Raw genomic sequence first — 20,556 nt, 5'->3', positions numbered from 1 at the left:
ATCATATGCAATTATTATATCATTCTCCTTTTAGATGACAGAATTGAAGAGGCCAAGATCATGAAGCTAGTAAAGCGGCAGAACTGGGCTTTCATTCCCCCTTAGTCCTTTTGCAGTCTGTCCATAGGGACTTATAAAGCCTAGGGAAGAGTCCATGGATGGGCTTGAGAAGGACCCTAAATCCAATTATATATAAAATTTGTGTTATGAATCTGCATTATTTTCTGGGGTAAAAGGTCCAATTAGAATATCAGACAGTTCTAAAATCCCCTCAAATTTAAGAAACATTGTGATTATCCACTTTATTCACCCTTTCAGAATCAATATTCAGCACCAAACATTTTCATGGTCATTACCCTCATGGCCTTTGATCACATGTCCCCTTAATTCCATGCACACCCCTTGGTCAGCTCTGCCTATCCTACTCACGTGAGATCCGAGGTCAAGGTCCAAATCAGGCTCCTCTGTCATGAAGCCTCCACTTACCTTCCTATCTGTATCTGAGTTCCTTGAGAAATGCACTCCTCCTTTTTGCACTCTACTGCTTTATGTACCTATTCCCTTCCTATCTTTAAAAATCTCTGTATTTCTTTTGTATTTGAGCTCAGGGCCTAGCATAATGCCAAGATTAGGTATAAAAAGCAGCATAGCTGAAATGAAATAAAAGGCATACAGAAACTGGTTGAGGGAACTCCCTGACCATCCAGGGGTTAGGACTCGGTGCTTTCACTGCTGGGCTCAATCCCTGGTTGGGGAACTAAGATCCCACAAGCTGTGCAGTGCAGCTGAAAAAGAAAAGAGACTGACATCTCTTTTGATTTAAATGTATTTGCCTAATGAATGAAAGCTGTTTCACCATAAATGACATAATGCCAATGGGGGGGGGGGTTGGGTGCAGGGAAGTGACATTTTACTATGGCTTTGTGATTAAGTATCCACTTGAAACTTCAAACAAATTTAGGTTTTATTTTATAAATTTTGTTGGTGCAAAGAAAATGTGTTTCAATATTTTTAATGTTTCTGAATGTTTTAATTCAGTTAAAACAAATGTAGCATTTCTGATTTCACGCGTAAGTACTATGTGAACTGCAATGCTTTACAGACTGAAAATCCCACCATGAAGCACAATCCTAAACACTATTAGCTTACTTAACCCCTTTTGGTTCTCTTTCATTTAATGCTGACAACTCTATACAGTAGGTATTGTTACAGAAAAGGAAAGTACTTGCCAGGATCACACAACAGGTCAGCAGAGCCAAGCTTTAAATGCAGGCAGACTTGACTCTGCAGCCTCGCTCTGGGGACTGCAAGCACATACTATGACCAACATAATTTTATAAAGCAATTAACTAATGGTATTGATTACAAAAATGAAGCTTAAAATAAATACAGAAACACAACTGCACCCACAAAATGCTTAAGAACCAAAGGGAGAAAAGTCATCAAGAAGCTTATTGCTTACTGTGATCTTTCCCTTGGCCTGGAGAAGTACAGACGCTGGCTTGAGGCGTCACAGGCATGAGAGCTTGGCGAATTGCTTTTTCCCAGCTCTGTGCTACATCAAGTCCCACTCCAGTGGCAGCAAGAACAGGATTGTGAGAGCTGTCCCCATTGTTCTCACCAACAAAGTATACCATAGTATCAGTGATGATTTCAAAACAGTGTGGGTTGCTGCCTTGTGAAATGCTTGTGAAATCTTGTGGTGAAGATATGCGGAGAATTTCTGAAAGTGGAATTTCCTGAAGTAAAGAACCAAGCATTAGGAAACATGAGCATGTGGGTTTTTTTTTAAATACACTAAACAATCAAAGATATGCATTACTAATGAATACCATTAAAGACAAACACAAGTATGTGAACGTGGCACACGGACACACAGTCAAGTCTTACGAGGGTATCTGCTCTGAATGATCTGCATGTCCATCAAGGACAAAGGCAGAGAGCATGGGGTAGAATAACCAAGCTAGTAATTCAGGACTGTAGCAGATCATTAGAAAGAAAGGATTCAGAAGGGCGGTTGCTACTATAGCCAACACCTGCCATTTCCCAGCTGTCAGGAAGCCAACTCAACAACTCCTCCACTGGCCGCTATCTGTAAGATATGGCCCCAAAGGAGAACGAGGCAGAAGTAACAGCAGCGAAGGAGGATGTCAGTACAAGTGTAGCGCTCTATTCTGGGTCTGTCCATAACTTTAACAATCATTTATGTTTAGTCTACTTCCTACAGCAGAAAACTTCTTTAGAAAAACCCAACCAATTCAAAGCAATTCATTAGTCTCTATTTTCTTTCTTCCTGATACAACTGCTATACTAACAATTTTTTCTGGTGTCAACTGGTGACATGGCAAAATGTGGAGCAAGTCGAGCAAAGAGAATTATATAAAGAAAAGCCAAAAGAAGCATCTGGGAATTGGGGTGTAAGGTAAAATGGAAAATGGGAGAAATGCTGAATACCACAATGGCTTCTTCTGATCAGCAATAATCAAAGGACTTCTAACAGTCTAATCTAAATCATAGTCTAGTTGTCTTTTCGTATGCAAGGGTCAAGTCCCTTATATAAAATGGCTAGACATCCACTGATATGGAGGACCGCTTGGTATCCAGAAGGAAAACAGCGGCAACCTGACAGGCCAGAAAAAAAGAACTGCACAACAACAAAAATAACTTCGGCAGCAAGGCTGTTGCAAGAGGTGAAATGGAGGGGTAGAGGATACTTGCTTTTACAAGGAACTTAACAGTGACTTCTAGAAACTATGTTACACAGAGCTGTAATAGCTGTAATCCAATATAACAATTAATAAATATTACTTGGATATATTTGGAAAACACACAGTATTTTAATGTACATATTTTTAAAAGATGTGAAATTTTTACCTTATAATACTTTGATCCAGATTCATTTTGAAACAGTGTAAGACATTTGCTGTCCAGTCTCCAATAATGCCTCTTTCTCTACAAAGAGCACAAAACTGTAAGGTTCAAAAGTAATGATTCCTCCAAAGTGTCTGAACTCTCCATTCCCTCTCATCTCTTATCTATAAGTTTGTACTGGTATAAAATTCATGAGCTTCAAAATTTGAAAAATTATAAAGATATATAGTGAAAAGTATACTTCCATCATCACCCCTATCTCACTCCAACCTTTACTCAAGGCAAACAATGTTATTACGTTTTGGAGGTTTCTTTTCAAGAATCTCATGCATGCACACACAAATACGCATGTATGACACATGCAAATATTTAATTTACCCATGGACTAAATTTCTAAAGGATGCCTTACTGGGTCAAAAGATGAATGCATATGTAATTTTTCTTGACAGTGTTAAGTTATTCCTCTATTTCTGGATGCAACTTATAGGCTCATCAGCAACATGAGTGTGTTATTTACTCAAACCTTCACTAACAGCATATTACTAACCCTTTTGATCCTGTGCTACACTGATAAATAAAAACTAGTATTTTCGTAACATTTTCTAAAATTTATTTATTTAATTGAAGGATAATTGCTTTACAGAATTTTGTTGTTTTCTGTCAAACCTCAACATGAATCAGCCAAAGGTATATATGTATCTCCTCCCTTCTAAACCTCCCTCCCATCTACCTTCCTATCCCATCCATCTAGGTTGGTACAGAGCCCCTGTTTGAGTTTCTTGAGACATACAGCAAATTCCCATTGGCTATTTTACATATGGTAATGTAAGTTTCCATGCTACTCTCTCCATACATCTCACCCTCTCCTCCTCTCTCCCCATGTCCATAAGTCTGTTTCCATGTCTGTTTCTCCACTGCTGCCCTGCAAATAAATTCTTCAGTACCATTTTTCTAGATTCTGTATATGTGTTTAGTTCCGTTCAGTTGCTCAGTCGTGTCTGACCTTGTGATCCCATAGACTGCCTCACGCCAGGCCTCCTTGTCCATCACCAACTCCCAGAGCCTACCAATTCATGTCCATCGCGTTAGCGATGCCATCCAACCATCTCATCTCCTGTCGTCCCTTTCTCCTCCTGCCTTCAGTCTTTCCCAGCATCAGGGTCTTTTCCAATGAGTTGGTTTTTCGCATCAGGTGGCCAAAGTATTGGAGTTTCAGCTTCAGCATCAGTCCCTCCAATGAATATTCAGGACTGATTTCCTTTAGGATGGACTGGTTGGATCACCCTGCAGTCCAAGGGACTCTCAAGAGTCTTCTCCAACACCACAGTTCAAAAGCATCAATTCTTTGGCGCTCAGTTTTCTTTATAGTCTAACTCTCACACCTGTACATGACCACTGGAAAAACCATCACTCTAACTAGACGGACCTTTGTTGGCAAAGTGATGTCTCTGCTTTTTAATATGCTGTCTAGCTTGGTCATAGCTTTTCTTCCAAGGAGCAAGCGTCTTTAATTGTAAGGCTACAGTCACCATCTGCAGTGATTTTGGAGCCCCCCAAAATAAAAGTCTCACACTCTTTCCATTGTTTTCCCATCTATTTGTCATGAAGTGATGGGACCAGATGCCATGATCTTCATTTTCTGAATGTTGAGTTTTAAGCCTACTTTTTCACTATCCTCTTTCACATTCATCGAGAGAATGTTCAGTTCTTCACTTTCTGCCATGAGGGTGGTATCATCTGCATATCTGAGATTATAGATATTTCTCCCGGCAATCATGATTCCAGCTTGTGCTTGTCTGGCATTTCACACGATGTATTCTGCATGTAAGTTAAATAAGCAGGGCGACAATATACTGCCTTTCCCGATTTGGAACCAGACGTATTCCTTTCCTGATTTGCAACCAGTCTGTTGTTCCATGTCCAGTTCTAACTGTTGCTTCTTGACATGCATACAGATTTCTTAGGAAGGAGGTAAGGTGGTCTGGTATTCCCATCTTTTGAAGAATTTTCCACAGTTTGTTGTGATCCACACGGTCAAAGGCTTTGGCGTAGTCAATAAAGCAGAAGTAGATGTTTCTCTGGAATACTCTTGCTTTTTTGATGATCCAATAGATGTTGGCAATTTGATCTCTGGTTCCTCTGTCTTTTCTAAATCCACTTTGAATATGTGGAAGTTCACGGTTTACGTACTGTTGAAGCCTGGCTTGGAGAATTTTGAGCATTACTTTGTTAGCATGTGAGATGAGTGCAATTGTGCAGTAGTTTGAGCATTCTTTGGCATTGCCTTTCTTTTGGGATTGGAATGAAAACTGACCTTTTCCAGTCCACTGCTGAGTTTTCCAAATTTGCTGGCATCTTGAGTGCAGCACTTTCACAGCATCATCTTTCAGGATTTGAAATAGCTCAACTGGAATTCCTTCACCTCCACTAGCTCTGTTCATAGTGATGCTTCCTAAGGCCCACTTGACCTCTCATTCCAGGATGTCTGGCTCTAGGTGAGTGATCACACCATCGTGGTTATCTTGGTTGTGAAGATCTTTTCTGTACAGTTCTTCTGTGTATTCCTGCTGCCTCTTCTTATCTTCTGCTTCTGTCAGGTCCATACCATTTCTGTCCTTTATTGTACTCATCTTTGCATGAAATGTTCCCTTGGTATCTCTAATTTTCTTGAAGCGATCTCTAATTTTCTTGAAGCGATCTCTAATCTTTCCCATTCTATTGTTTTCCTCTATTTCTTTGCATTGATCACTGAGGAAGGCTTTCTTATCTCTTGTTGCTATTCTCTGGAACTCTGCATTCAAATGGGTATATATTTTCCCTTTCTCCTTTGCCTTTCACTTCTCTTCTTTTCTCAGCTATTTGTAAGGCCTCATCAAACAACCATTTGGCCTTTTTGCATTTCTTTTACTTGGGGATGGTCTTGATCACTGCCTCCTGTACAAAGTCACGAATCTCCATCCATAGTTCTTCAGGCACTCTATCAGATCTAATCCCTTGATTCTAATTGTCACTTCCACTGTATAATCATAAGGGATTCGATTTAGGTCATACCTGAATGGTCTAGTGGTTTTCCCTACTTTCTTCAATTTAAGTCTGAATTTGGCAATAAAGAGTTCATGATCTGAGCCACAGTCAGCTCCCGGTCTTTTTTTTTGCTGACTGTATAGAGCTTCTCCATCTTTGGCTGCAAAGAATATAATCAATCTGATTTCAGTGTTGGACATCTAGTGATGTCCATGGGTAGAGTCTTCTCTCATGTTGTTGCAAGAGGGTGTTTGCTATGACCAGTGTGTTCTCTTTGCAAACTCTGTTAGCCTTTGCCCTGTTTTGTTTTGTACTCCAAGGCCACATATGTCTGTTACTCCAGGTATCTCTTGACTTCCTACTTTTGCATTCCAGTCCCATATGGTGAAAATGACACCTTTTTTGGGTGTTAGTTCTAGAAGGTCCTGTAGGTCCTTCACAGAACTGTTCAGCTTCTTCAGCATTATTGGTCAGGGCAGACTTGGATTACTGTGATAATGAATGGTGCCTTGGAAATGAACAGAGATCATTCTGTCATTTTTGAGATTGCATCCAAATACTGCATTTTGGACTCTTCTGTTGGCTATGATGGCTACTCCATTTCTTCTAAGGGATTCATTGCCACAGTAGCAGATATAATGGTCATCTGAATTAAATTCACCCATTCCAGTCCATTTTAGGTCACTGATTCCTAAAATGTTGATGTTCACTCTTGCCATCTCCTGTTTGACCACTTCCAATTTGCCTTGAGTCATGGACTTAACATTCCAGGTTCCTATGCAATATTCCTCTCTACAGCATCGGACTTTACTACCATCACCCGTCACATCCACAACTGGGTGTTGTTTTTGCTCTTGCGGTGCATCTGGCAAACCAAGTGGCCGGGACCAAGGAGGTGATTAAGACACATGGCCAACCTGGAACAGTGCTATCTCCAAGCAATTGGTCACCTGAGCTGCTCAGACCTGGGAAGGTCACAAAATGTATGCCCAACCCACAAAGACTGAGCCAGATCTGTGTCTGAGTGTCTCCTGTGGAGGTACGGGTCAGCAGTGGCCTGCTGGAGGGACTCTGGGTGCAGTAGACCTGGGTATGGCATAAGCCCTCTTGGAGGAAGTCACCATTAACCCCACCATAGAACCACCAGAACTTACACAGGACTGAGGAAAAGATTCTTGGAGGGCACAAACAAAACCTTGTGCATACCAGGTCCCAGAAGAAAGGAGCAGTGACCCCACAAGAAACTGACCCAGACACATCCATGAGTGTCCAGGAGTCTCCGGCAGAGCCGTGGGTCAGCGGTGGCCTGCTGCAGGGTTGGGGGCACTGAGTGCAGCAGTGAGTGCATGGGGCCTTTTGAAGGAGGTCGCTATCATCTTCACTACCTCCAGCACAGTTTGGCCTCAAGTCAAGCAACAGGGAGGGAATACAGCCCTGCCCATCAACAGAAAATTGGATTAAAGATTTACTGAACATGGCCTGTACCATCAGAACAAGACCCAGTTTCCCCCTCAGTCAGTCTCTCCCATCAGGAAGCTTCCACAAGCCTCTTATTCTTATCCATCATAGGGCAGACAGAATGAAAACCACAATCACAGAAAACTAACCAATCTGATCACATGGACCACAGCTTTGTCTAGCTCAAGGAAACTATGAGCTGTCACGTAGGGCCACCAACAATAGACGGGTCATGGCAGAAGAGTTCTGACAAAATGTGGTCCACTGGAGAAGGGCATGGCAAACTACTTCAGTATTCCTGCCCTGAGAACCCCATGAACAGTATGAATAGGCAAAAAGGCATGACACTGAAAGATAAACTCCCCAAGTTGGTAGGTGCCCAGTATGCTACTGAAGAAGAGTGGAGAAATATGCGTTAGTATATGATATTCATCTTTCTCTTTCTGACTTACTTCACTCTGTTTAACAGGTTCTAGGTTCATCCATCTCATTAGAACTAACTCAAATGCATTCCTTTTTATGACTAATATTCCATTGTGTATATGTATCACAACTCCTCATCCATTAATCTGTTGATGGACATCTAGGTTGCTTCCATGTTCTAGCTGTTGTAAATAGTGCTGCAATGAACAATGGGATACATGTGTCTTTTTCAACTTCACGGTTTATTCAGGAGTGGGATTGCTGGGTCACATGGTGGTTTTAGTCCTAGTTTTTTAAGGAATCTCTGTACTGTCTTCCATAGTGATTGTATCAATTTATATTCCCAACAACAGTGCAAGAGCCTTCCCTTTTCTCCACACCCTCTAAAGCATTTTCGTTTGTAGAGTTTTTGATGACAGTCATTCTGACCGGTGTGAGGTGATATCTTATGGTGGTTTTGATTTGCATTTCTCTATATAATAAGCGATGTTGAGCATCTTTTCATGTGTTTGTTAGTCATCTGTATGTCTTCTTTGGAGAAATGTCTGTTTAGGTCTTTTTCCCACTTTTTGATTGGGTTGTTTTTCTGGTACTGAGTTGTATGAGCTGCTTGTATATTTTGGAAATGAATCTTTTGTCAGTTGTTTCATTTGCTATTATTTTCTCCCATTCTGAGGGATGTCTTTTCACCTTGCTTACAGTTACCTTTGCTGTGCAAAAGCTTTTAAGTTTAATCAGGTCCCACTTGTTTATTTTTATTTCCATTACTCTAGGAGGTGAGTCATAGAGGATCTTGCTTTGATTTATGTCATCGAGTGTTCTGCCTGTTTTCCCCTAAGAGTTTTATAGTCTCTGGTCTTACATTCAGGCCTTTAATCCATTTTGAGTTTATCTTTGTGTATGGTGTTAGGAATGTTCTAATTTCATTCTTTTACATGTAGCTGTCCAGTTTTCCCAGCACCATTTAGTGAAGAGGCTGTCTTTGCCCCATTGTATATTTTTGCCTCCTTTGTCAAAAATAAGGTACCCACAGGTGCACGGGTTTATTTCTGGGCTTTCTATCTTGTTCCATTGGTCTATATTTCTGTTTTTGTGCCAGTACCATATTTTCTCGATGACTGCAGCTTTGTAGTATAATCTGAAGTCAGGAAGGTTGACTCCTCCAGCTCCATTCTTTCTCAAGACTGCTTTGGCTATTCAGCTAGTATACTATTTGGCTAGTATTTTCATAACATTTTAAATTGTATTTTTTTTTATTAAAAATGAGATCAAGATCTTATGTTTAAGAGTAATTTGCATTTCCTTGTCTGAGACCTGCTTGTTCAGATTCATTGGCTATTTTTCTACTGTGTTCTGGGTTGAAAAAAAAATTTTTTCCAGTTCGTCATTTGTCTTTGTTTCTGTTCTTCGCCATGCAGCATTTTTTTTTTAACATGTGTCTATAAACTATTTTTTTAAATTAATACTTTACTTTTGGGGAACAGTTTAAGGTTCATCGCAAATTAAGGGGAAGGGGCAGAAAGTTCCCATACATACTTCCTGTCCCTAGGCATGTATAACCCCAGACCCCGTCATCAACACCCTTAACAGAGTGGTATAATGGTTTAACTGGTGAACCTACACTTGACACATCATAAGCATAAAAGTCCATAGGTTATATAATACGGCTCACTCTTGGTGCTGTGCATTCTATGCGTTTGGACAAAAGCATAATGACAAGTACCTATCATTATGGTATCACATAGAGTATTTTCACTGCCCTAAAAATTCTGTGTTCTATCTATTCATTCCTACTTGTGCCCACCCTGTACCCTCCACAGGTCTGCCTTTTCTGGAAAATAATATAGTTGGAATCATACAGTATGTAATCTTCTTACATTGGTTTCTTTCACTTAGCAATATACACTTCAGATTGCTCCAAGTCTTTTCATGGCTTAACAGCTCATTGCTTTTTAATGCTGAATAACATTCCATTGTCTTTAGAACAGTTTATTTACCCATTTACCTACTGAAGGAGATCTATTATTTCCAGGTTTTTGACAATTATGAATAAACCCATTATAAATATCCATATGCAGGTTTCCATGTGAATGTAAGTTTTTATTTCCTTTGGGTAAACAGCAAAGAGTACAACTGCTAGATCATTTGGTAAAAGCATTTTAGTTTTGCATGAAACTACTAAACTGTCTTCGAATGTTAGCAATACCATTTTGCATTCCTACCAGCAATCAAAGAAAGCTCTCGCTGCTCTACATCTTGTCAGAATTTGGTGTTCTCAGTGTTTATGGTTTTGGCTGTTCTAACAGATGGGCAGCGGTATCTCACTGTTTAATTTGCATCAGCCTGATGACATAAGATGTGGTGCATCATTTCATATGCTTATCTGCCATCTAGGTATCTTCTTTGGTAAGGTATATGTTAAGGTCTTCAGCACATTGTTTAATCAAGTAATTAAGTTTTCTTACTGTTGAATTTTAAGAGTTCTTTGTATATTTTGGAGAAGAGTCTTCTACAGATATCTTTTTTTGTAAATATTTCTTCCAAGTCTGTGGCTTGTCATCTCAATCTTTTAACACTATCTTTTGCAAAGCAGAAGTTTGTGAAGTGAGAGTTGCTTAGTTGTGTTCGACTCCATGGACTGTAGCCCACCAGGCTCCTCTGTCCATGGGATTCTCCAGGCAAGAATACTGGAGTGGGTTGCCGTTCCCTTTTCTAGGAGATCTTCCCAACCCAGGGATTGAACCTGGGTCTCCTGCATTGCAGGCAGATTCTTAACCATGTAAGCCACCAGGGAATATCAATTCTTTCTTTCAGAGATTGTGCATTTGGTGGTGTACCATCAGACTTGCTTTGAATCTCTACTGTTCTACCAATTTATAAAAATAGTACATTAAATATTCCACCTTTTAAATATTCCTAACATCCTAAATATAAAGATGGTTCTGGTGTACTATGATGTCTTAATATATATCTCATTCTCATTTTGACTTAAAAAACACACAAAGTAAAGCACATAACAGAGTTTCACTACCATAATAAAATGCCTGTGATTACTGACCAGGGTATCCCTGCTGGTGTAATGGACCATCCACCCTTCCTTCACCATTGTGCTGCTCTTCCTCTTTGTGTGCTTGATGGACTGGACGACCCTCATCAGCGGAATGTTATTGCTTGTTGATGGACTAAAAAATATTTTAAATTTATGACACATATTTATAATGTTAACTTAAAGGATCATCAATACAGTAAACTCATCAAACCCTTTTAAGATAATTAAACCAAAATTCTTCAAAATATCTTACAAAGACAAACAATGGCTTAAGAAGAAAAAGATAAATTAATCCTGTTGTGATGATACAAAGATGATACTGTTAGGGGGAGCACACTGACTGAAACGGTCCACTCTGGCCAGGTAACCATTTACATGAACTGTTTTACAACAGGAGGTCCTGGTAAGGAATATGGAACTAATAAGCCACTGCCAACCAAAAGAGTTAGGGAAAGGTCAAAAGGAGACACCATGTGTCCACCCACTTCCTAGAATCCCTCTCGCTAGCATCCATCTTTGCTGAGCGATGCGTGTGCCACCAGGAAGGACTCTGAATCAGAATGATTGGCCAAAGACGACAACCTGGAAACTAATCTCATCACCATAAAACCCGAGACTGTGAGCCACGTGGCAGAGCTGTTCTCCTGGGTTCCCTTACCCTACTGCTCTCCACCGGGTGCCCTCTCCCAATAAAATCTCTTGCTTTGTCAGCACGTGTCTCCTCGGACAATTCTTTTCCAAGTGTTAGACAAGATCCCGCTCTTGGGGCCCTGGAGCGGGGGACCCCTTCCTACAACAATACTGTAAGTCATCATTATTTGTCATGAATATTTCTGGAGGGCCACAGGACATACGAAAACAATGAACAGAGTAGAAAGAATCCTCTCTGGTTGGCAAATCTGGAACCTGGGAGAGGGTCTCATTTGGGACTGTTGCTAGAAATCGTACCCTAGATAACATGACAAATTAATAAATTAATCACAAGACAAAATTCAAATATCAAATTCCATTATTCATGTTGTCAGCAACAATAACTTACAGAAGATACTGAAAGAAAGATGATTTACAGTTATTAAGAAAGTAAAAATGATAAATAATGAAACGAGTCACATCAGGTAATACTGAAACATAGGTCAGTAACAGTGTAGCTGGAAAGAAAGGGCACCGTGGCAGAAGTGTGTGAAAAATACACTGTTTTTCAACTGAGTCTCAAACAGTTAAATACTTGCTCTTAAACTGTGAAGTATCCATGATTAGGAAACTAGCTTAGTTCTCTTAAGTCTCTAATCTGGGCAAACATTTAGTTAATAATGATAATAATAATAATAGCTATAATTTAATGATAAGACAAACTGAATAAATGACTCAGCCATATGAGACTGACAAATGACCAATTTTCTCTAAATACCTATTTGCTGCCAGTACTCTTGCCTAGAAAATCCCATGGATGGAGGAGCCTGGTGGGCTACAGTCCATGGGGTCGCACAGAGTTGGACACGACTGAGCGACTTCACTTTTACTTTTCACTTTCATGCATTGGAGAAGGAAATGGCAACCCATTCCAGCGTTCTTGCCTGGAGAATCCCAGGGACAGGGGAGCCTTGTGGGCTGCTGTCTAGGGGGTTGCACAGAGTCAGACACGACTGAAGCAATTTAGCAGCAGCAGCAGCAGCCAATGAAAAACAAAACCTGCTTAAAATGTAAACATTGTATCACAAAGTAGTATATTTTATTGCTATATCTAAAAAAACTGAATTTCTATAAATATAGGAGGATATATAAGTCTCATAACCCAGAAGCATTTTTACAAAGTGCTAATAGATGAATTGCAATATGAAAACTGCCCCCAAATTCATCACCATCATCTTTGTACAACATCCTCAGGTATAGATTCTTACTGGGATTTGCAACATTAACTAATATGCCTGTGTGAAGAAACTGGTTGCTTTACCTTAAGTCCAATGCTGGCACTTTCTGAAAGACTGCTACACAGCTAGGTATCATTATCTAGACTGTATTTAAATAAAATAAAGCATTTTTCTTTTTAAGAAAACGGGATTCTCATACCTTCTCATCTTGAGTGGACAGCAAGAGAATATAATTTATTTCAGAAAAATACTGTAGTACATATAAAAGCATTAGCCACAATTTAATTGATTTTAAACTACATTTTAGGAGGTCAAATAAATTGAGAGATTGGGATTGACAAGCGTATAGTACTGTATATGAAATAGATAACTAATGAGAACCTACTGTAGAGCTCAAGGAACTCTAATCAATGCTCTGTAGTGATCTAAATGAGAAGGAAATCTAAAAAAAGAGGGATATACATTTATGTATAATTGATCACTTTGCTGTACACCAGAAACTAACACAACATTATAAAACAACTATACTTCAAGAAAAAAAATTTTCTTTTTATAATTACATTTTTAGGTTCCACTTAAAGAGATATGATTTGTTATTTTTTAACAGAACTCCTGGACTCCTTGCATTCAGAAATAGCTTGCAGTCCATACCCATGCATTACCTGATTGTTTTAACAGCTTCTTCGTCTCTTTCCACATCAAGATCAGATGGATCCAAGAAAAACATTTTATCTTCTGGGGGAGATGGTTCTTCTATGTCATCCAAGCCCCGACTACCATCACTGTTCATGTCACTACTGTCAATATCCATCGGTATATCTGTATCTGTTCCCAAAGTAGATGGTTCTGGCAAAGTTTTAAATGAATTCAGAATTTTACATTAATGGAATATCAATACACCTAAGTAGAGACAGTATATCAAATGTGAAAACCATTTTAAAAATTCTTAAATGAAATTACAGAAAAATATTTTTATGATTCAAGCTAAAGAAATATTTCTTAGCATGATATAAGTATAAAAATCATAAGGCAGAAAATTCACTTGATTGCATCAAAATTTTAAATTTTGATATGACAAAAGATACTAGAAGCAAAGTAAAAGGTTAGCCACTATATTATATATCGGGTCAGCTGATTTTCCACAAGTGTCTAAGACAATACAATGAAAAAAGAACATTCTATTCAGTGTATGGTCATAGGACAAATGGATATTTATATGCAAAAAAGAAAAAAGGAAATTGGAAGCTTTCCTTAAATCAATTACAAAAATTAATTTAAAGTGGATCACAGACCTAAATGTAAGAGTTTAATCTATAAAACTCTTACAAGAAAGCACAGGAGTAAACTTTGGGATCATGAGTTAGGCAAAGCTTTCTTAGATATACCACCAAAAATCTAAATGACAAAAAAACCCCAAATATATTGGACTTCATCAAAATTTAAAACTTCTCCGCTACAAATGACACCTCAAAGAAAGTGAAAAGGCAGTGTACAGAATGGTAGAAAGTATCTGCAAATCATGTATCAAATAAGGGACTTGTATCCAGAATATTTAAAGAATTCTTACAACTCCATAATAAAAAGTTAAATAAATAACCTAGTTAAATGGGCAAAGGACCAGAAGAGCTATTGCTCTGAAGCAGATGTAAAAATGACCAAGAGGTATATAAAAAGATATGCAATGTCAGTTAGCCATCTGGGAAATGCAAATCAAAACCATAATGAGACAACACTTCATACTCACTAGGATGGTGACAATCAAAATGACAGACAATGAACAAGTGGTGGATAGGATACATAGAAATGAGACTCCTCATACATGGCTGGTGGGAATGTAAAATGGTATGGCTGCTTTGGTAAACAGTTTGGCAGTCCTCAAAATGTTAAACAGAGCTACCATATGACTCAACAGTTCCATTACTGGCTATCTACCCCAGTGGAATGGAAACACATGTAGTCAAATGTACTCAAATGTTCATAGCTGCCTTGTTCATAATAGCTCCAAAATGGATATAACTCAAAGGACTATGTTTGATTGGTGATGAATGAATTAAGTGTGGAACATTCGAGCAGAGGAATATTACTCATCAATAAAAAAACAATGAAGTATTGATATATGCAACATGGATGAACCTTGAAAACATTATGCTAAGTGAAAGAAATTAGTCACAAAGACTACACATTGTATGATTCTATTTATATGAAATGTCTAGAAGGGACAAACTGATACAGATGAAAGCTGACTTAGTGGTTGCCAGGGGCTAGCAGGGAAAAGTGGATGGGAAGTGACAACTAATTGGTATGGAGTTCTTCTCAGGATGATGAAAATGTTCTAAAATTAGGCTGTAGTGATGGCTGTATAACTGGGAATAAACTAAATGTATGAACTGTATGGTATACAACTCATATCTCAATAAAGCTGACGAAGAATTAGTAGAATATATAACACGTGAACAAGTAATTTAGAGAGAAAAAAACTCCTAAACAGTAAATAACTGAAAGAGATAAATGAACATTAAAATAAATATAAATGGTATTTCATATCCATTTGTCAGAAGGTAGACAAGGACAAAAATACATAACTAGCTAAATCTAGAGAAGACTTCAATCATGTAGAAAAGCTGTATTAATTCTGAGCAACTGAAACAAAGAAACCAATCACGCTCTGTCAAGGGTCTTAAACAGCAACCACAGAAAACATACCACATGAGAAAATGTTAAACTCTTAAGATTAATTTCCACTCCTTATGCTTTTCCTCCTATATCTGTTCTCCAGGGAATCTTCCTAACCTAAGGCTCGGACCTAGGGCTCCTGCACTGCAGGCAGATTCTTTACCATCTGAGCCACCAGGGAAGCCTTTCCTATAGAACTACTTATATTCAATTTTTACCAGCCATGTAATACTAAGGAAAAATTATGCTGCAAGTTTACTCCTTTCTTCCAAAAAAGGTAATCACTTTGAGTGATATAATCTTGAAAAGAGGGGGGAAAAAAAAAGGTAAAAAAGCAAGAATGTTCAGCTAAGTGATTATTTGATGGAAAAAGAGAAAGTGAGACAGTACAATGACTTCTAAAGACTATGAACTTAGATGCCAGACCACACAGATTCAAATCCCAACTCTACCACTACTGGCTGTATCTCTTAGGCAAATTATTTAATGTTTCTGTGCCTAAGTTTACTCATCTCTAAGTCCTTATCTCAAAAGGTTGTTCTTAGGTTTAAATGTCAATATATAAAATGTTTACAATAGTGCCGGGCATTCATTAAGTAGTTAATAAGTACTAGAAATAAGAAATAGTTCTAGGGACAACAGCAAGGTTATAAAATAAATTTTGCTATGTCTAAAGACAAACAAGAATATACAGCACCATTTGCCACATTCGACTACAGACTGGTAAGTGGTTAAAGGAGACAGGAGGCATAATTAAAAGTATACTATGAGTGATATCTGTATTTTGCTTGATTATTAAATCAGAAAAAAGTCAAAGAAACAAAGTAAACAAAATAAAATATGCAAATATAACCTTATATAAAGATAACACACAAATTGTGATCTTTCCTGGAAATTAAGAAAAAGACTTTTACCTCCATTGAAAGTAACCTCTCCAAGGCAGTCTCTCGGGACTTTAGATGCACATCGCTTATGGCAGTTGAATTTACAATCTAAAATGAGATATTCATCTTATTAATTTATGTAAAAAGTCAGGCAGTATCAGATATGGTTAAAGACTTTCTTTAATCACACATGTAATATTATTAATAATGATGATGAAATAATAAAATTTCCTCTATAAGAACTCAGGTCTTATATTAAAGGTCTGGTTTCATATTCTGATATCATCTCTTATTAATTGGTTAATCCCTCAGGGCTCAGTCTCTTTATCTGTAAAATTAAGTTTACACCACTTGTTTAACACTTTGCCAAAATGTTGCTGCAGATCCATGCTTCCCTCCCTTACGTCGCATTCTTCTTTCCACATCCTCCTTAAAGAGTTTCTCAGGCTGACTAAATCCCTTTCCAACATATGTCAGGCAGTTAATTTCAATTCCTAATTATCAGGACCTGGTACATACGCAGAAAAGAAACTGCAATGCTGCAATCATTAGGAATTAGTAAGAGCTTTCCCAGACAAGCTTGCAAGAGAGGACTGAGCTTCTCATGCACAAGGTCCCCCACTGTAGTATATAATGGCTCTCTTCAGTCTGCAAGAACCTCAGGGCTGACTGCACTGCAGATGAGTGTCAGTCAGGTCCAAGCTGTTCAACACTACTGTGTAACTCATGGTTCTCAAATTATGGTCACCAGGCCCGGAGCATCAGCATCTTTTGAGATGCACGATCTTGGCTGGGCTCCACCCTTAACCTACTACATCAGCAGCTCTGGGAGTGAGGTTGAGAAATGGGTACTTTAATGACTTCTACATTAAAACTGAAACCCGCTACTATAACTACTGTCTAACACCACCTTCAAAATAATTCTACCAACAATAAATGGGTAAAAATAATTTCAAGTCCTGATTTAGAAAAATTTTGTAACTTCTATAATTGAAAAAACTCTTGGTATCATGCCAATAGAATATAGAAAGGTCATTATAAGAAAAAGCTCTATGAAATTAATAATTTGATGGATGAGAAAACCTGCATTATGTAATAACATCTTCAAAAAGGTGAGGCCCTAGGAAAATTCACGTGATACTAGTATTAACACTGGCATACATTTAAATATTTGTTTTTTATCTCATGAGGTTTACAAATTGTGAAAATAACAAGGTTTCCCTTTCCCTCTGAAATGTAAAGCCAAATTTACCACCCATATGCAGCAAGTATGTAGTTCTAATGACAGTCATTTATACTTCTCTATATTCCTGCCCATGTTCTTTACTAATTTATATATGTTTTCTCTTATCCTATATGTGCTTATATAAGCTGCCCTGAAATTTTAATATAACAAAGTCGAAAACAAATGAATAAATTAACTGCTCTTAGAATTGTATATTTTTCTCAAATGATCCTGCATAACTGTTTTATCTTAATTTTTTTTTTCTTAGCTTAACAAGTGAATGAAAATGTCTATTTTACTTTTGAAGTAAAAATACAGGGATTACTGAATTATATTATGACTTTTTGATACTTTCTGAACCAATATAAGCATAAAACATTCTTTTAGAGCTCTAAGAAGTTAAACTACTAAGCCAGTCATATAGTTAATTGATTTTATCTCAAAATTCATTAATCTACATACATATTTTATTCAATCATTCTTTTAAAAAGTACTATGCTTTTTTGCATGCAGTTTTAGAATGTTTCTGTTCTACTCAGCAGAACGGCATATTTACTACCTTTACTAAGATTATCTGCTGGCTAGAATTTGTACATCTGTTCTTAATGTTCTTTCCCAAAACATTCTTTTCTGGCTGCTTGCCAGTACACTTTAGTGTTGATATTTAAAGTATTAATTTATATATTAACTCATATTCAAAAGTAAGCTGTTGAAATAAAATTTCAACATTTAATTAAGCTTGCCTGATGGTTATTAAATATTGGCAACAAATGTACAATGTGTTCTCTATTTGATATTCTCCTATGTAGCCATACATTGCTAAGAAAAGTCTTCTTATATACTTATAAATTAAATTTACACATAAATTGTTTAATTCAACACTGTAAACAGGACTTATTATTGCAAAGATCTCAATTCCAATGTTTTACATAGATGAAACTAGGTAATCCAATTCCACAAATACTTTTACATAAAAAGTATGGTATCAAGAAGTAATGATAATTACAATAATCACATGAAAAATAAGTACATAAGATTATAGACAGATTACTTATATCTATTTTGGCTCAATGCCTAATAACACATTTAATATCTCTATTTTGGTTTTCACATAGTTGTGCAGCACTGTTGAGAAGATGCGAGACAAAAAGATAAGAGCATCTTTTAAAAGCATTAAAAGATTATATAACTACAGGAAACCATTACTCTATTAAAAACATAGTTCATTAGAGATGTTTTTGGAATTCTATGACAATGTTTTGGGTTAGTATCCAAATATAGATGGTCCCCATAATAATTCCAGTGGGTTCTACTATTTCTGCCTGTTTCAGTGTGATTGTTCAGAATGACAATTTTGGTACAGTTCTCACAGCCACATAATTAAGGCAAAAATAAAACTCTTGTAACATGCTGCTGTGTGTATGTGTGTATGAGTACTTAATGGAAAGTTTGCTTCAGTCGCTCAGTCGTGTCCGGCTCTTTGCAACCCCATGGACTGCAACACACCAGGGCTCCTGTCCATCATCAACTCCCAGAGCTTACTCACTCATGTCCATCGAGTCAGTGATTCCATTTAATGGAAAGAGGAGGACATTATTTTATATTCTGGGTAGTGTCTGGCTCTGGAATTGGAAAGACTTAAGCTCAAATATTAGCTCACCTGCTCACTAATGGTTCCATATTGACAACTGTTAAGCAGCCACATCTCACAGATTCAAATTCTAGTTTTTCTGTTTACACTATAATTTTTCTTTAGCATAGTTTCTGGTACAGAATACATATGTTGCAGATACCAGTCATCGTTAATAATTGATACATATATATGCACATTGCTTTTTTAACTATGAGACCAATTTATTTGCTTAAGCCTTCTGAAGTAAAAAGTATTTTGTGTTATATTTGCTAACAAAAACAAATACAAATTTTACTTCAGAAAATCATGCAGTCCTACCTTTACACTGCATTCCTTGGCGAAAGAGGCCTTTCAGTAACCGCTTGCAGTACTGACATATCGTGGGACGGGTGTATGAGTGAACCGCAAACGTGTGTGGGACTTTCACCCTGCACATGACCATTTTTTCCATCCAGATTGGGCGACCACTCCAAGAAGGAATTCTCTTACTAGGTTCTTGGTGAACATGTGACTAAAACATAAGTAATTTCCATAGTGTAAGTCAACATTAAAAACAAAGTATTCAGATCAAGGTTTGACCACAGAAGTCATTTATTTCAAACACTAAAGCCACAAATAAAAAAATGTGGATCTCAGCAGTTTCCCTTGGAAGCTTAACTTACCAACCCTCGAATAAGAAAAGTGTAGAATTTTTTTGCTATTATTTATGCAAGGTATTTTCATCCTCACAGACATGTATCCATTGATTAACTGTTATTTGCCAGGCACATATGACATTTCACAAATAAAAAACAAAACCTTAAAATTAGTTTATAACATGTTCAAATTCCTTACCAAGAAATTACTCACAGGAAAATTAAGTAAATTCAGAAGGGTTAGTGCTGCTCATGTTGAGCTACTGAACACAACATCTGAAAATATTTTGAAGCAAGTCTTGGTTTTTAAAATCTATTTTAATAAATACTAAAATCTGTATTACATATTTTACATACATATATATGTAAAATATGTATGTAAAAATCTTTCGTTAATAATGACAGGTGTAAATTAAAACAACTTTACCCTTTGTAATAATGCTTTAATAAGTTCCTTGATATTTTAAGTATATTTCAGTTATACTGACTTTTCCTCTCAGGTGAGCAAAAAGGAAAATTAAAGAAGACGTTGGTTAAGAATTTTTGTGTCATTTGAGGGATAAATGGATTTTTAAACTATGACCCTTTTTATGTATACCAAGGAAACAATCAATTTAATTCCAGGTCAGATCAATATAGCCCATCACATTCATTCAACATTCATTGACTGTCCTTTACTATGTATTGGAAATATGAAAATGAATACAGTCCATATTCTCAAGGACAAAATCCAAATACCTAACTGCCTTCTAGACGCACCAGAGATCTTGCTGTAGCTGCTTGCCTCTTCACTGCCAGGACTGCCTTCTATAA

At 37.4% G+C, this 20,556-nt stretch overlaps 1 protein-coding gene across 1 annotated transcript in view; it reads right to left on the bottom strand.

The window, feature by feature from the left end:
* The window catches only part of PRKD3 (protein kinase D3), a 77,422-nt gene that overhangs the window by 18,204 nt on the left and 38,662 nt on the right, over positions 1-20,556 (bottom strand). The window contains exons 5-10 of the mRNA XM_068980899.1: positions 19,427-19,619; positions 16,281-16,358; positions 13,356-13,539; positions 10,835-10,958; positions 2,875-2,952; positions 1,463-1,739 (exon numbers count right to left, since the gene is read on the bottom strand). Coding sequence (XP_068837000.1) covers positions 1,463-1,739; positions 2,875-2,952; positions 10,835-10,958; positions 13,356-13,539; positions 16,281-16,358; positions 19,427-19,619 — 934 coding nt within the window. The remainder of the gene's footprint in view (positions 1-1,462; positions 1,740-2,874; positions 2,953-10,834; positions 10,959-13,355; positions 13,540-16,280; positions 16,359-19,426; positions 19,620-20,556) is intronic.

Source organism: Capricornis sumatraensis, chromosome 1 (genome assembly GCF_032405125.1).
Source record: "Capricornis sumatraensis isolate serow.1 chromosome 1, serow.2, whole genome shotgun sequence".
NCBI lineage: Eukaryota > Metazoa > Chordata > Mammalia > Artiodactyla > Bovidae > Capricornis > Capricornis sumatraensis.
The sequence above is the reverse complement of the archived record's forward strand: the minus strand, read 5'-3'. Positions and strand labels throughout refer to the sequence as shown.